Source organism: Mytilus edulis, chromosome 2 (assembly GCF_963676685.1).
Source record: "Mytilus edulis chromosome 2, xbMytEdul2.2, whole genome shotgun sequence".
Lineage (NCBI taxonomy): Eukaryota > Metazoa > Mollusca > Bivalvia > Mytilida > Mytilidae > Mytilus > Mytilus edulis.
In genome coordinates, this window is record NC_092345.1 from 91807081 (window position 1) to 91822515 (window position 15435).

Genomic DNA, 15435 nt, shown 5'->3' on the forward strand with positions numbered 1-15435 from the left:
TTTAAAGTCTGAATACATTTAGCCTCAATAAAACCAATGACGACATCAGTTTAAAGTCTGAATACATGTTAGCCTCAATAAAACCAATAACGACCTCAGTTTAAAGTCTGAATACATTTAGCCTCAATAAAACCAATAGCGACCTCAGTTTAAAGTCTGAATACATTTTAGCCTCAATAAAACCAATAACGACCTCAGTTTAAAGTCTGAACACTCTAAGGTCAACTGAACACTAGGGAGTTGCTAAGCTAATTGTCTTCAGGACTTATTAGACTTACGGAACCAGGCCAAATAAAATACAACACAAGAACTCAACGTCACACTGAAGGTACATGTGATGTAACTGAGTTTCGATAAATTATGAGACACTATTCATTTCTGTTTAATTCCAATATCTTCAAAAAAGTACCAACGCTTTGCCTATGATCCGTATATTGTTAAAATCTGAACAAAACAGGCGATTCGTCTGATTTGCCAGACACATAGTGATATACACGGTAAAACTCCTTTATATTATCTTTTAGTCTAGAAAAGGAGTAGGTTCAGTAAGACCCTTTTTTGGCCCAAAAATATAGCTATTTTACAAAATTATTAAAATGTAAACTATAAGTTATTAATTGGAAAGAAGAATACTTCTGTTACATAAATATGTGCCAATTTGACAATACAATGCACATGTATCGGATACTAGCATCAATAAGTTATGCTAAATTACTGAAATCTTCACAATTTTAGAATTTGAGTTAATTATTAGACGGTTTTCGTCTTAAACGATTGTGGCCGCATTTGTGTTCATTCTTAATATTTAAATGTAAGTTGTATTTGATGTTAAGACATAACATATACAAAGGTTGAGGATGAACACGGATGCGGCCACCTTCATTTTTGACAGAAAACGTCTGAAAAGAGACATATTATGGCATATTTTATAGATTTTTTTTTATATTTCAGCGTCTTTAATGATGACTAATTCAGTTCAAATCTTCTACGTATATTAATTGAATCTACCGCAGTAGACACTTTAGTGTTTAAAAAGTGTCTAAATCTTTCTTCATATGAACCTGAAATTTGGGTCCAAAATCGGCCCTTACCGGAAGAGTAAAAGAAAAGAATAAAAAAAACATGAGTAACCGCCGACACGTTTCTCTTCTTTTCCCTTCTTTTTAATGATATTTCAAAAGTGTTACTTTATTACTATTAAAGAATTAAGATACTGTCCTGATTATGTCAACTGTCCTGCCTTTAATGACTGAACCAATATATAAATACCACTCGTTCTGCTATTCTCTGTCCATTATTCATCTTAGTTCCCCATCTTTGTTATTTAGAAATTGCGTGGAAGAAAAAATAAAGAGAGTAATAACATGCTATAATCGGAAATAAAATTTGTAGTACAGGAGAGTGTATTCCCTATATATAATATTAATGTCACTGGCTTATTTCATGGAAGCTGTAGATCATACGAAAAAATGACCCGTGAAAAAAAATGTCGGCATTCAACTCAAAAGCTAACCAAACCTTTAAACAGACTTATTTGGAAAGGTATAGGTTACGATGCTGTTGTCAAGTCATTAAGGATTACATATTTTGGTATTACTATTGATTCACTCATAGATATAGGTTTCTTCGATCGGAAATAAACACACTTATTATAAAACCAGTTGTTGGCATGCTACGGGTTATGTTCTTCTCTTATATTTTATGACGGTATCATACTTAATCCCTAACAGGAGGGATTGTACTTGATTTTCATATAATGAAGACATTATCTTTCAATCATTTTAATTGAGGATTTGATCTGGCATGACAGTAACTGCTAGTAGTCCTTAATTTGTTAATTTATGTATCATTGTCATTTTGCTTAGTTTCTTTTGTTATCTATTCTGACATCGGACTCGAACGTCTTTTAAACTGAGTTTTACTACATGCGTATTGCTATGTGTTTCTTTATTCTACATTGGCTACAGGTATAGGTGGCACGGTAGTATTTGCATTCGAGAATTTAGGTTGCTATTTTGTGTACCCTACTTAGGTTAATGTATCTAAACAGTGTGATTGGACAAAAAATACAGTATCAACTGAACATACTTTCCCAAACTGAGGGATGAAATAGGTGTAGAAAAATATGAAACAATTTTACATACAGATGAAAATGAATTTTTGAGAATTTTTTTAAATTTTGTATTCCCTGCACCATAAAAGACCTAAAATTACTAGTGGCCTTAGGTTTTTAAAAATAGCAAAAAAAGTAAACGGTCATGATACATATTCAAATTCATTTTTGAATAGTAAAATGAAAGTACTTCAGTTAACTGTGAATGTAGAATTTTTTGCAATGTTAGAAAGTGGTGAAAATTCTAAAAAGGCTATCATTATCCCTTATGGGCCAGGAAATACTACCATGCCACCTATAGACGGAGGGTTGAGATCTCACAAAACATATTTAAGCCTGCCGCATTTGTGCGCCTGTCGCAAGTCAGGAGCCTTTGGCCTTTTTTAGTCTTGAATGTTTTTAAATTTTAGTTTATTTATATGTTTTGGAGTTGGTGTGACGTCCTTTTTCACTGAACTAGTACACAATTTTATTTAGGAGTCAGCTGAGGACCACCTCCGGTTGCAAGATTTTTTTCGCTGCGTTGAAGACCCACTGGTGGCCTCCGGCTGTTGTCTGCTCTTTGGTCGGGTTGTTGTCTCTTTGACATATTCCCCATTTCCATTCTTAATTTCATTTTAGTTTCAAAATAATCGCTGGGTCCATACACCTATTTCGTAAAACATCCTGTGTGACCCCTGTCAATTTTGACCTCGATTTTAAAGCTTACAAGGCAATGATAAGATGTACCACTAGCGTACTGCATTTAAAGAGAAATCGATCCATATTATATATGATATTTCTGTAGATTTTGTAAGGTTAATACTTTTTGGTGATGTTTGCTTTAAAAGTGACAAAATATAATAAAATCGTCGTTTATTTCAGACATTTATGTAATTTAGATCTCGGTAATGTAATCAAACTTTGATATTTTTCTTCCAATATTTCGATTTATTGCATTTTAAGAAAGTTATACATGCTATAAACATCTCCGACTGTGACAATCATACCATGTGTAACAATTAATTTGTCAGATGTTAGCGAAGAAACTTAATTATCTTCTATATAGTTAAATTTCTATTCAATTGCGTTAGTATAACCTAGTATTCTGTCATGTTTAAAACTGTTTGTGATATTTGCTTGAAATATCAGAACAAACAATTTGTCATCACCTTTTGCATTAATGGAAAAATCTTGTCCTATTGTTAGGAAGGACAACATAAAGACTGAAATGTGTCATCTCTGCTTGTGACACTTGTAAGAAATATTGAATGCAATTTGTTGAAATCTGACTACTTCCACTTGAGGTATGTTCCAAATGACACTTTTCCCTTTTTATATTGACTGGCGAGATGACATTGAAGACTGCAATCGATACACAAAGATAAAGTATATGAACATGTATTTTTGATAATATAACGGTTTTAATGTATTTTCAGCAAGTTAATGGTCATTCTGATAGTATAAAGTTTTCAAAACCTAAAATGAGAAGCTTGGGTAAAGCGGTTCAACTACTTTGTAACAGCGATCCACATATGTTTTATTATAGAAGTATCCGTAAAGTATTATTATTTCAGAATTCCATGTAAATGTAGAAAAGAAGATGTGGTGTGATTGTTAATAATACAAGTCTTCACAAGAGACTAAATGACAAAGACATTACAACTATAGGTCACCGTACGGCCTTCAACAATAAGCAACGCCCGTACCTCAAATTCAGCTATAAAAGGTTCTGAATGACAAATGTTAAAGAATACAAATGAGAAAACTAACGGCCTTATGTACAAAATAAATAAACGAAAAACAAATATGTAACACAGTAACAAACGACAACAACTGAATCAAAGGTTCCTGACTTGGGACAGGCACATACATACAGAATGTTGCATGTTTGCGAGATCCCAACCCTCCCTCTAAACTGGGACAGTGATGTAACTGTAAACCTAAGAACGAACTATAAAAGTCAGTTTAAAAAGGCTGGATACAAATAGAAATACATCTCTAACAAAAATACAGAGTGGACGTGGTTGGGTATTTGTACATCCTAACAAATAAAGACACTAAGTACAGATCTGTGAGTACTCGCAGCTACTGACAGCAAGTTCAAAGCCACTAACAACTAATGAATAATCAATATTAACTAATACTTGAAATGTCCTCCACTTACCGTAGATATGGGCTGACTACTATCAGTTGATTTACAATACGTATGTTTGCATTCTTACGGTACCCGCATTACCAGTAGCTAAACATAACGTAGCATTGAAATGTATATTGAAATGTATCTCGTTTCTGTGTGTGTTGCATTGTCGTTTGGTATTTTGTTGCACTTCAGTGTTTCTGTTGTTTCGTTATTTTCCTCTTATAGTTGAAGTGTTTCCCTCGAATTCGCGTGTTTATGAATTGGCTACTACCAAAAAACAATATACTTATATTTCCTTTCCCCATTTCCTTTCTCAATTTTACTTATGTTACTTGTGACAATCCATTAAGTTCGAACTGACTAAGATATTTGAAACTCATACAGTCTCGACATACTTGTTAACAGTCTTGCTGAAAATTTTAAATGTGAAAGAATCAATGTTTGAAAATGTTCTGGAAGTAGCTTACTTTGGTTTTATTAGTTTGTTTTCCATTAAGATAACTATCTCAAGTTTTCAAAGGACGAGGTTTTGACTACAAAAGCCAACATAAGAGAGGGCATTAGATAATCAGGTATACGTTTCAAAAGGAGTCTTGTGAAAGATAAGACACATATATATATATACAATGTCAAAACAAGTAACAGCAAAGTTAATTTTTGAAAAAAACTGCAGCTCAAATCGATTATAGTGAATAAAGTATGCGATTTTATATAAAATATGCGAATGCAACACATTTACTGGAAATGCTTCTTATTTACACAAGTACAACTGAATTAGTTTGTTCATTACATTTCAGTTTTTCAAAACAACTTGTCTACGACATCAATATTCAATCAATTCTGCAGAAAAAAATGAAATTCTATAAATATATCAAATATCATTATTTCCTAATAAAATCTTCTTTTTGGTCTATGCACATCGTTTTGTTATAATTTGCTTCTATTTTCCAAGAAATTGCATTTCAGCGACAAAAACGAATTAACATGGTTACAATCGGTCATAAATAGCGAGGAAATTGCTTCTTTACCCTTTAATTTCTCCACTTTTCTACTAATGAGGTTCCTTTTCACAGATTGGGTGGAATATTTGTGTTTTGTTGCAACTCAACTGACACGTAGTTTCTGTATTTCCCTAGTTTAATTTGAAGCTCTTTTTCTCGATCAACGGCATTTCCTAACATAAAATCCAATATTTATAGGTTCATTAATAAGAGGTATTATTTTCACATCTGACCCGAGAAATGGCTGCTATTAAAGCTTGAAACGATCATTATTACTCTGACTTTGTAGTATTTTCTATATATATGGCGGTGGTATGGGTGGTGGTAGTGTTAATTGCATAAAACCTTTTGTTGTCTCTTGTGTAACCTATGAATAACTAAAGTACTTATTTTTGTTTATTTCAATATGTGTACTTTAACTTTCTATCCCATACCAGTCTAGCCACCCCCTTCCGGGTTCTGAACTTACATTTTAAGCCTATCAATTTCCGTTTTAGTATATAATCGAACTAACAGAAACAAGAATGATCACAGTGTCGGCAATTAATCCAAGTGATTAAGAGGTTTCAATTAATAAATAATGTAATCAAATCATTCTGTGATATCACTGGCAACATTTTTAACGGGAAAGTCAGATTTATAGATAATGTCGACAGAAATTTATGTATGCAATTAAATAAAACTTCTTATCCCCCATGCGACGCGTTACGGGGGACGTAGAAATACCGGGCGTCCGTCAATTCGTCCGCCCATTAATTCGTTCGTCTGTCCCTTTCTTGTAAGCGCTCTGGAGTGCAAAATTCTTGCCAGATTTTAATGAAAGTTACATCAGCAATTTCTCAGACAAGTTCGAAAATCAGTGTTTAACAACTATGTGTCGAGAAGTTGTGCACTTCGGAATATAAATTATATGGAAAAGAGCATTTAAAGCGCTATCTGCATTTCTAACGGATTATTTTGAAAAATCATTAGTGATGTCTGTCCCCCGGGAAAGATTTGGAAACAGGAGTCTCTTGGAAACGAAAATTCTACGGAAAATTGCATTGTTACTGCTCTCAAGCCTCCATTTCGTGTAAAATTTTTGGAATGCATATTGAAGCGAGGCTTATATCACTGATGTCTGGGAAAAGTTCGAAAATCAGCGCTGATCAATTTACTTTACAGGAGTAATATCCCTTTGAAATGCAAATATATAGAAAACTGCATTGTAAGTGCTCTCAAGTGTACAATTCTTACCAGATATTTACCAAATTTTTATCCTCGGTTTCTATCAGCTATGTCTCAGATGAGCTTGTAAATCAGTGCCAATCAAAAAGTGTTTCTCTTTGGATTTATAAATCATTAAAGAAAATTGAATAGTAAGCACTTTCACATACATTTCTTGTAGGATTGTTTTATGAAATGTAGATCAAAACTTTAAATCAGCAATGTCTTGGTGAGTTCGAATATCAGCGCTTTTCAATCATATTTCTGGGAGGTATAACTTATTCTGAACATTGCATTGTAAACACTCTTGCACTTACATTTCTCTTTGTATTTTTATGATACTCTAATCAAAAGCTTCTGTCAGCAAGGTCTTGGAAGATTGCAGAAAACTTTTTTACAGGAGTTATGCTTCTTGGTAATGGTAATTGTATGGGCAATAGGAGTTATGCTTCTTTGTTATGGAAACTGTATGGATAATAACATTGTCATCGTGATCGTGCTTACTTAACTTATAAGATATTTATTAATCATTTGATACTTCTAATTTAACCCCAAAATAATTATTATCAAAACTTATAGTGCGACAAATTAGGTTTTTAAACAATTTTAAATAGCCTCAAATCAGGCATGTTGTCTTGATAACAAAATCTTACTTTTATATTTTATTTCAACCAGATGTCATTATAAAGTTCTGTAGGATTAAATTATAAAATAAAAACACACAAAGAAGTTTACATCTGACATTTAAAACCTTTTTTTTTGTAATATGTATGTAACACAAGTTGTTTTATGATTTTTGCAATTGTGTTATTTGTTTTGTATAAACACCATCAACCCCTCGGGGTATAAATGTGCATTTGTGAATAAAGATTAATTTATATATAACAAAGAAATATTTTGATTGTTTTTCCATAACTTATTTAACCCAGTTGGATATCATTCTTGAATTAACGTTTTTATGAGATATACATCAGAGCTTATCATATATCATCCAACAAGAAGAGACGGATTTCACATTTGGAGCAAATCATTGCCGGAATGCATCTAGTATATGCCTTTTTTGCTATGAGCTCTTTGATTGTTAGCCGCGTTATTATGTCGCTGCTCTGAAGCAAGGGTTATTTTTTTTAACCCTGTCTGTCCGTCCGTCAGTACCTTGTAATTTTCACCGAATTTGTTTCAGGAATTATTAAATTATCAGACCATTCCTATATTTTGTAACATGCTTCATGTGAACATGAATTTCTGTTTGAGGTGTTTTCATATGCTTGGGCAACAAATCCTGCATAACGAATACTTGTAATATTCTTAAACACAAGGGCCATGTAAACACATTTCTTCCACTATTTTTGTAGGTACTTCGGAAAATTTGCGTCCGGCATTAGGCCTCGTTTTGGCATGTTACGTGAAGTTTATCATTCATCCGTACATGTCTTTCTGTTTTCATGAAATGTTCGTCCCAGTTTCCTCAGGAACTACGAAGTAGAGCAACATGAAATTTGGTATATGTACTACTACATATACATATATATATCATTAAAAATATTCTTCCTGTGTAAAGATAAGCAATGACATATAAAAACAATATGAACAATGTGTCGATAATGCAGATACGTGTAATACTACGTATATAACCGAGCTTTGGAAAAATATTTTAGCAACACCGCCATATTTTATTGATGCAGAATGAAAAGTTCTTTAAAAACTTAGTTGTTATTATTTCCATTACTTTTTCTCTTAAATACTATTTCTGGGAGATTGTAAACATTAAAGTTCACTCGATTCGTTACTGAGTATACACACACAGCTGCGTTTCAAACTTCGATTAAAATTTATTTGTAGCATTCTAATCTTTGTCAAGTTATATTTTATAATTCTGGAGCACATAAAGTGATATTTTGATTTATTTAAGCAATACTTCAATTCTTTTATAGTATACTTATTTTCTCCATAAAAATTAAGATATAATATCTCATGTAATTGGCAAATGCTGGTTAGGTAATTACAGTTATAAGTAAAGTCCTATTAATTCAACGAGATAGAAATTACTTTTATACAACATAATTACTTGTTTTGATGAAGCAATTAAATGAAATGCATTTAAGATAACGTACTTTAATACGGAATGTAATAATCAAAAACATCTTGTTGGTGTGTGTGTTACTGAGTAATCTTTTTCTTATTCGGTTATAAGGGTGAAATCTGTATTATTTTTTTATATTCAGATATTGCTTTTATTTTCATATGAATGGTCAAATCAACATAGAACTAAAGTTGTCATTAAAAAACTGTATTAAAAATGTAGAGAAAAAGAGTGAATGTTCAGAAAAAATGTGTGAACTCCATGTGATTTGCTGAATAAAAATACTGAGATTTTTTGTTCTGGAGGTTTATGGAATTTTTAATCACTTATATAGCCTCATTGCTTTTTATATTAAATCATCTGAATTTTCAAGCATTCATAGCTATTTTGTTTTTTAAGTTTAAGTAAAGCGAAAGTCATGTCAAAACTAAACCTCATCCTCGCTTGTGCTGAACATAGTACAAAAGGAGGTGCTTCTGATCTGAGCAACAGGCCAAATATGACCTCTTGTTTTAGCTTCAAACATATTTTTATTTATTACTCAAAATGATTTTAATCCGTGTTTAGTCATTAAAAGGAAAAGAATGTCAACTTTGCAAGTGGAAGAAAGGTGAACATTTTCATGATTTTGGTTGACTGATTCAACCAACAATTAATCGTTCTTATTCAGATAAAAACGATGATTTACTTATTTGTTTAGCCTACAACGTGAAATCAAACAGAACTTAAAATATCCATTTGTACGTGGTCGCAATCTATTTATATTTATGTTTATATCGTGATATGTGGCCGTCGGCAGTCTTCGGAGGTCTTCTCGATGGCAAGTTAGATGGCAACTAGACTAAAATACACACGAAATGTTGATGTATAGTACCGAGTCTAAGCATTGTTAATTGTTTATTTCAGACTTATTATAATTTGGATGCACGTTTTAGTATGTTATAAATAAAATATGAGAATTTGAGTTAAATCGATGAACATGAATTTGACAGCTAATTTCCCTTAATTAAAGAGGTAACGGGCAATTTGTGGAGCCAGGTTAATATGTTCGATCAGGTTTATTCGATCTCTTCAAATGCATTTTACCTGTCAAAACATTCCAACATAACAATCAAACGATTTGCACAAATATATTGTATTTACTTAGACCTTCTTCTAATTCAAAACTTATGAAGCAGTATATGAACATCTGCTAACAGTGTGTACAAGTGGTTAGGTTAAAAAAATCTCAAGTGGTAAATGTAATATAAATATGAATTCAAATTGAATAGGATAAGTGAATAAAACATGTCCACAGTCATATGAACTTATATATGTAAAATCGTCTCAACTGAACCTCATTTAAAAAATAACGATAAAAAAAACTGTACATGATAGATGATAAGCATGATTATTTAATAACTGCTAATTCAAATATTCAAATTAAAAGCACTATCTATGATGATTAATACGGCATCACCTTTGGGTCTTCTTATTACATTTGACAACTCCAATTTTGCAACTTAAACCGGGCAAAACGTTGTGAAGCATTACTTAGACAATTCGTGCATTAATCATTTATTCAAATATTTGTCTGGAGATCTATGGATATTTTTTCAATTTAGGATCCGTCATCTTGTCAAGCAATCAGGTTGTTGGTCTTTCTGTATATAGATTGATTAACTACATTGTTGGTCAGTATTACTGAAAACTTACTTCAAACTACAAATTAAAAAGAAAATGGTATTTAGAAGAACTAGGCCATGATAAAGGTCAAGCTATCTAAAAGTATGAGTTTTTATGTTAATACCATGGCGTTTTTCAAAGTGAAAGGATTATTTTTATAATGTTATACAAAAGTTAGGCAAATATATGCATACAAAATAAATAGATTTGGTTAAAGGTCAATAAACAGCAACCAATCAAAACAAGTAAACAAACATAGAAGTCATCGTTAGGTCTTCAGTGATGGACAATTGTCCAAATCCTATTAAAAGCTATGAATCGTTAGAAGCTGGATGGTTTTATATACATTAATCATTGTTGAAGATTGAAAGATGACCTTGATATATATGTACGATTTATTTTCTACAATTTCTCAATAGCAAGAAAATTAGTATCGCTAAAAACATCTTCTGCATAAGTACCAATATATAGATAATGATGTTCTTGTCACGTTTTAATGGATTTATCCTTAATTGGATTCATTCAATTTTCCATATTTATTCTGCGTAATACTATGTGATTTCTTTCTCGAATGTTATCTGTTATATACATGGATTTATATTTTATATGCGTTTTTTGTATTTATACGTTTATCTTCCTCAGCTGGATTCAGTTCGACCTCAAGCTGTTGAGACGTCAACGGTGGCAACTACGATTGACTATTTGAGCGCCGAATACAAGTCTGTCAATAAGGCAATATACAAATGTAGTTTTCTTTAGTCTTTCGATGCTTTTCGTGTAGTTTCATTGTATGATTGTTTGTAAAAACACTTCAAAATTACCAGGCTTATGATATTTTGGTACGCCAGACTCGTCAGTGGAACTTCAATCAAAACAGTTGAAAGGACAAGTTAATTACAAAGCTGAAGAGTCATATATGTGGCTTAGTCCATATATTTATTGGTTAGAAAAACCTTTGTTATTGATGCTTCAAGGTTTATTATATAAATATGCAGAACATTTATCGCGTCTATCATATTCCATGTCAACATTAGAATTCTGACTATAGGGCAGTTAATACGGAATACCCCCCCCCTCCCCCGAGAACATCCACAAGCAGTAGCATCAATTGAGTGGTTGTAGAAACCTATCCTGGATACCACATTACTATATGGTCACCACCAGACTTGCGTTGTATCTATTCCAGACAATTCAGTGGTCAGTCTCGAATCCAAATTGTGAATTGAAACACACTGAGTACTAATATTTTGATGTATGTTGATAAAAGTAGAGGTGGTATGAGGACCAATGAAACAACTCTCCATCCAAGTCACAATTTGCAAAATTAGACCAATATAGGTCAAAGAATGGCCTTTAACACGGAGCCTTGACTCACACCGAACAGCAAGCTTTAAAGGAACCCTTAAATGACTAGTGTAAAACCATCTAAACAGGAAAACCAACGGTCTATAATCTTTATAAAAAACGGGAAACGAGAAACACTTATGCACCATACTTACAAACGACAACAACTGAACAACTGGTCCTAACTTAGGACAGGTCCAATCAATTGCAGTAGGTTTAAACGTTTTAACAGGCGCCAACGTATGGTTTATTTCTCTTTATTTCATTAAATCGTAAAGGATACCAGTGTCACTGTACATGCATTCACACATTATTAGCGCATGCGACAAGTTTGCGACAAATTTCCCCCATTAAATAACGGAACAAACGGCTGTACATGACCTGAATATATAAATGTACTTCTGATTAGCCAGTCACTATTTTTAACGTCTTTGGTTTTAACCCTAAATACGTAACTTTCTATTCATACATTCCACACATTCAAATTTATGTTATCTTTAGATGAGATCATGATCAAGTTTACAAAATAGTATAAACCTAGTATCTTTACAGACTGGGTGGTGGCGGGGTATTTTATTTTTAAAGCTGTCCCCATTAAAATGTTTTTATACTAATATATTATATTATAGTATAGTATACGAGTTGAAACGTTTAATGCGTAACGAAGTCTCATTTTATCATTGAAAACCATACCATGAATTATAATAAAGCCGTGATAATAAATAATTCGGTTTTGACATACAAATAGTCATAATAGCTGTACTGTACATCTAACAAATAAAAGCATTACAAAATGATTATGTTTTTATAAATGGTGTTTTAATTCTGAATTGCATCTAGATATAAATTATGTAATATATATGTGACTTTTAGATTTAACGGATACAAATGGTCACAACACATTTGATCTGTACATGTAACATACAAAATCATAGCAAAATGACAATTTTTGTATCAGCGGTGTTACAATAAAATAGATTTTATCATGTCTTGATTCAATTATGCTAATCAAATAATGGAAAAAATGTTGTAGTTTTAATGTTCATCATAGGCAGAAACTTGGCATGAAGAAAATATAGTGTTTTAAGATTGGTACTAAGATGACTTCGATAAAAGCATTATTCGTCGTTTTATTTAATTCACATCATTTTCTCTAGCCTTGATTCCAATGAATATTATACATATTTTCTTTATTTAGCTGACAAAGCTGTCCTGGCTACAATGGCCACTCAATAACAGAAAGTAATGAATATTAAACTAAAGAAATAGGTTTATACTTCTTTCTGGTATAAGGGTCTCTATACACGGACGGATTAAGTGGCTAGAAATCTCATTACGTTTGTATTTGTTTGGAGAAGTGACATTTTAAACGTGTTTGGACGAAACTCTGTCTTGTCACACAATATCATACACAATGGACAATTAATTTAAGTTTTTTGTTACATGTAATTATTATAGATAAGGTCTTAACATTCGTGTTCCAATTTTATCGTATTGGCAATTTTAAACAATATACGATTCGGACGGTGATATGAATATGTTGTAAATGTGAAGTAAATGTAACCAGTTGTTTGTACTGATCGATTTTCATTATATACGTGAAATTGAAAAGTGACATTCAAGGACAACAGCAGCTGTTCCGTTTTATATAAAATGTATTGAAAACTGACTTAGTAAGATTTAGTAATAGGCATGTTACCTTGTTGTTTTGATTTAAGAACCTAGTCGTTTATCATCTATATAAAAAGTCAGGATCATTATTTGTTATGGATGACACCATATCATGTTGCTAATTGGAAAAGAAATCAGTCAGTAAAATATCCGTTTGAATATGAAAATTGATTTGACTATCCGATTTTGAAGTGAGAAAAAAAGTTGTCCGTGGCTTAGATGTTAGTTTATGCGCTGACGATAAATTTTGTTTAGGATTTTTAAATGTTTTTTTCAATAATGTGGGAAAGAAACTTTACAACTAAGTCTAATAATGAAAATTTCGAAAGCCATGACAAACTGCTTATAATAATTGAAGGCTGTCTTCCTTTGTCTGTATTGCTGAGAATTATATATTAACCAGCTTATTGAGACTTTGTCATTCCTCGGTAATAGTGGTCCTTGAAGGCGATAAAACACAAGACATTGATATTTATAGGACCGGACATCAGCGAATAATTGACACTTAATAACATAGGGTGATGACGTACACTGTATTAAGCCAATTCTATAACCAACCTTTTTGTGGTAAAAAAGAAACTTGCACGTTTCTATAAACATCTTCATCACACAGATAGTTAGCGGAAAGACGTCTTAATTGTCGACCGTCTGCACGTGTTGTCAATTGTTTATCCCTATTACACTAATTGGATTATAAAAAAATTCTTAAAAAATTAAACGTATTACATACCTGTTACTAACTAATCACGCTATTAGATATCATTAACTTTTGAAAACAACAATACCAGATGAATATGTTACATTTAATTGGCTCGAATTAATCGTATTGAAATAAGTAATTCAAAAACTTTTAAATTTGATCGCAAGATGTTGTATGGCTATACAAACGAACGGTTAGCGTATTCCATTATATCAGTATTGCTATTTATACATGCGTTGCTCTTAAAACCGGGGAATTGTAAAATTAACGACGTGGAATCGAATCCTAACACTACTGGTAGTGACGTAACACAAAAACGGGGAGGTTTCAATTTATACCCGCATAATAGAATTGTTCCGAAAAACAATACACATTTCAATAATAGCCACTTATCTGGTAAATTGAATGTTTCAAGTTGGAATTTTACTGGAATGGAGTTGTGCTATTTATTATTCGGATCCGACCCAGGTAAGCTTCTGTAAACTGTTTATTTATATTAATAACTATGTAAACATATGATTGATTATACTGAAGTAAAAAAACTTGCAATGTTTCTAAGATTTTGTAAAAGTCATTGTAAATTTAGTAATTCAGCATTGCTTAGGAATCTTGTTATTTTCGCGATATCCGAATTAAATAAAAAAACATTTTACAAATGCATTATTGGTTGTTGACAACATGTTTGGTTTTGATTGATTGAATGGTGTTTGAACCCACTTTCAGTACTATTGCATAGGCGGATCCAAGGGGGGGGGGGGGGCTGGGGGGCCCGGCCCCCCCCCCCCTTTCGTGGGAAAAATTTGGTTGATTATATAGGGAATCATTGAAGCATGACTGGAGCGGCCCCCCCCCTTAGGTCAGTCAGCGCCCCCCCCCCCCCTTTAGGAAAAGTTCTGGATCCGCCACTGTATTGTTCTATTTCGTGTCATTTTTTTATTAGTCGAGGAAACCGGAGTGCATGGAAAGAACCTACGACCTCCGATTGAAAAACTTTTGATTTTGACAATTCAGGTATTTTTATTTGACACTGGTTAGTTATCATATAATGAAGTCGTTGAGTAGTTGCAAAATCACCTCTTTTGAATAATCTCTATGATTTATTAAGAAGGATTACCAGAAATGTTCACCATCATTGTACCGCATAACGATTGGGTGTATGCTGGTGAAGTACCAAATATGATAATATTTATTAAAAAAAAACATACATCTACATTTGTCATTCGGCATGATATTCTAGATTTACTGGAAACCAAGTGATTTTTTGTTTGATATACAGTTTATTTTCGGCTGTACAAATTAACTGATATACCAGTGCTATTATTGTGGTGTTCCTTAAGAGACCTACATTGGTTTGTTTTTATATGTTTAACATTTTTATTTCCAAAGTTCTGGTTGAACTGTTTAAAGCTGTAACATAGCTTTGGTCTAGAGCTGTTATGGTAATAGAATAATAATAACATAATGGCAGAAATGTGTGTATCTGATTAACATATGAACAAGATGAAGAAAATAATATTTAGAAAGGTTTTT

The 15435-nt window shown here is 32.3% G+C and overlaps 1 protein-coding gene across 9 annotated transcripts in view; it reads left to right on the plus strand.

Moving 5' to 3' along the window:
- LOC139513445 (corticotropin-releasing factor receptor 2-like) overlaps positions 1 to 15435 on the plus strand; it is a 181270-nt gene that overhangs the window by 113039 nt on the left and 52796 nt on the right. Inside the window, exon 1 of one of the 9 annotated variants that reach the window (XM_071301929.1) lies at positions 13242 to 14373. The exons of 7 other annotated variants lie outside the window; for them this stretch is intronic. In XM_071301929.1, coding sequence (XP_071158030.1) covers positions 14073 to 14373 — 301 coding nt within the window. In that variant the 5' untranslated portion in view covers positions 13242 to 14072. Of the gene's footprint in view, positions 1 to 13241; positions 14374 to 15435 lie in introns of those variants that run through there. One more of the 9 variants, XM_071301921.1, reaches the window with a different exon arrangement.